The 2522-nt window shown below is 55.9% G+C and overlaps 1 protein-coding gene across 3 annotated transcripts in view; it reads left to right on the top strand.

Annotated features, from left to right (window-relative positions):
• Positions 1–280: 280 nt before the first annotated feature.
• septin12 (septin 12) overlaps positions 281–2522 on the top strand; it is a 49585-nt gene continuing 47343 nt past the window's right edge. For all 3 annotated transcript variants that reach the window (XM_060046041.1, XM_060046040.1, XM_060046039.1), the window contains exon 1: positions 281–512. In XM_060046041.1, coding sequence (XP_059902024.1) covers positions 455–512 — 58 coding nt within the window. In that variant the 5' untranslated portion in view covers positions 281–454. The remainder of the gene's footprint in view (positions 513–2522) is intronic.

Here is a 2522-nt window from a genome sequence, read left to right as displayed (position 1 = left end):
CTAACCCTAACCCTAACCCTAACTCACCCAGCCCCAGAGCCCAATCTGAGTCGGCAAACCAGCCATCATCCACAAACACTCCCGCACCAAACGAGGCTGTGGACCATTCCCAGCCGAAGCACATTTATTTAACAGATAGAAGCACACATACACACAAGCACACGCACACGCCCCCCCCTCTCACACACGCACACCTGAAGGGACCGCTGGGGGCTTTGGGAGGGGGAGGGGACGAAAGGGGGCGGCGCGTCGGACCTCTGGATCTCCTGTTCCACCGCGGAACGCAGTCCTCGTTCGGAGTGCTGTCGGACGCACACGTTACAAGACTGCCCTCAAGTTTGTGTCTGTAATATAAGTTATTACAAGGCCTTTTTTTATGGTGTTTGACACCGAGGGTTCCAGTAGGATACACTTTTCTGACCCGTAATCCAAAGCTTGTTTCCTGCCTTGGATCATGATGTCGGGGTTCTCTGTGAACGACCACCTGGAGGGGATTCTGTCCGACTTTGAAGGTAAGGATCCAGCATCCCGTTGTATAGGAATACATATGTGTATATATATTGACTCCTTGTTCAACACCCCGTTATATATATCTATCTATATATATCTATATATATATCTATATATATATATATATATATATATATATATATATATATACATATATATATATATATATATATATATATATATATATATATATATATATATATATGCCTATGTATTCCGATATAACGGGGTGGATATAGCAGGTCAGTAGCCTGTATATACTGACCTGCTTCAGCCCTGAGGACCCGGGAGGAAGTTCACTAAAACCGCCTAGAAATAGTAGAAACAAAATCCAGATTAAAGTAAGGAAATTCAAATAGAAAGTAGCAAACAACAAATGCTTTAGTAAGGGAGACCCCAGACGGTGATACGAAGTCACAGGAAGCGAAAACCATCCACAGCATCCCAGTGGGGTCACTGGGAATGCAGTTCACGGTGTCCGTGTGTTTATGAGCGTGCGTGCGTGTGTGTGCGTGTGTGTGTGAGAGAGGGAGAGTGAGAGTGTGTGTACTCTAAGGTTAACCGAGTTTAGTTAACGCAGAGGGAGGCGTTGGGTCGTGGACTCCTGTCCGGTCGTTCCTGAAGCAGCTCTGTGTTCCTCTGATGAAGGTCCAGAACTGGGGCCGATTCATTGGGATGCTTATTTACTTTCAACCTGACGAGAGCGCTTCAGTCAGGCTCTGAAGAAGTTCATTCACTGGTCAATCGGCTGCTTAATAATGTGACTGTGAGGAGCCTACAAGGTCCAGCTGTGAACCAGGCAGCCAGCGACCAACATCTCTGCATCGTGCCAGGGTCTGTTGTTGGGGCATCAGGGGGAAGAGTGGGGCGCATTGAGGAGATGGGGAGCATTCGAACACTGCGATGTGGGAACGGAGAGTGTGAGGTTAAAAGTAAAAGGTAAAAACAGATTTCCCTCCCTCAATACCCCCCGTTAGGACAGGTGCTAGCCTGTTAGCCTAACACATTAGCCTAGCCCTTTGCCGATGAACAATGCTGTGGTTACAGGGACTTCATTACTTCAGAACATGGTCACATGGCTTCATGCTGTCATCTGAACTGTTGATGACTTTGTACACATTAGCAGCTAATTAGCAAGCAGCAGCTTATCCTCCAGCCCCCTCTAGCGCCCCCCCCCCCCCCCCCCCCCCCCCGGCCTCTGAATGGACTTCTCAGAGTTTAATGACCTCCACAATAAGACGCATCGTCTGACCAGCTAGCTCCCAGCGCTTAACCTGTACGGGCCTAGCGGGGCGTGGCCACCACCACAGGGGCGTGGCCACCACCACAGGGGCGTGGCCACCACCACCGGGGCGTGGCCACCACCACCGGGGCGTGGCCAACCCCACCAACCCCACCGGGGCGTGGCCACCACCACGACCCCACCGGGGCATGGCCACCGGCCCCTGGGACACAGACTGCCGGTGTGGTTCCGGTGCTAATGGGGGGGTCTGCCCGTCCACCGTCCCCTCGGGGGGGAGCAGCCCCACTAGGTGGCCCCTGGGGGGCTGCTGGCCCCCCAGGGGCCACCTGGTCCCCAGAGGCCCATCGCTGATCCCTCTCTAACCCTTCATGGGACGAGACTCCCCCGTCAGACAGATGCTGGCATTCTTCAGGCTCTGGATGAAAGGGAGCTTTATGTCTCCGTCTCCAGGGTCCTAGCAGGGGGGGAACCCAGGCCCCCACCCAGGCCCCACCCAGGCCCCCACCCAGGCCCCACCCAGGCCCCCACCCAGGCCCCCACCCAGGCCCCCACCCAGGGCCCACCCAGGCCCCACCCAGGCCCCACCCAGGCCCCCAACCAGGCCCCCACCCAGGCCCCACCCAGGCCCCACCCAGGCCCCCAGCCAGGCCCCAACCAGGCCCCACCCAGGCCCCCACCCAGGCCCCACCCAGGCCCCACCCAGGCCCCACCCAGGCCCCCACCCAGGCCCCACCCAGGCCCCCACCCAGGCCCCACCCAGGCCCCCACC

Source organism: Gadus macrocephalus, chromosome 2, assembly GCF_031168955.1.
Source record: "Gadus macrocephalus chromosome 2, ASM3116895v1".
NCBI lineage: Eukaryota > Metazoa > Chordata > Actinopteri > Gadiformes > Gadidae > Gadus > Gadus macrocephalus.
The sequence above is the reverse complement of the archived record's forward strand: the minus strand, read 5'-3'. Positions and strand labels throughout refer to the sequence as shown.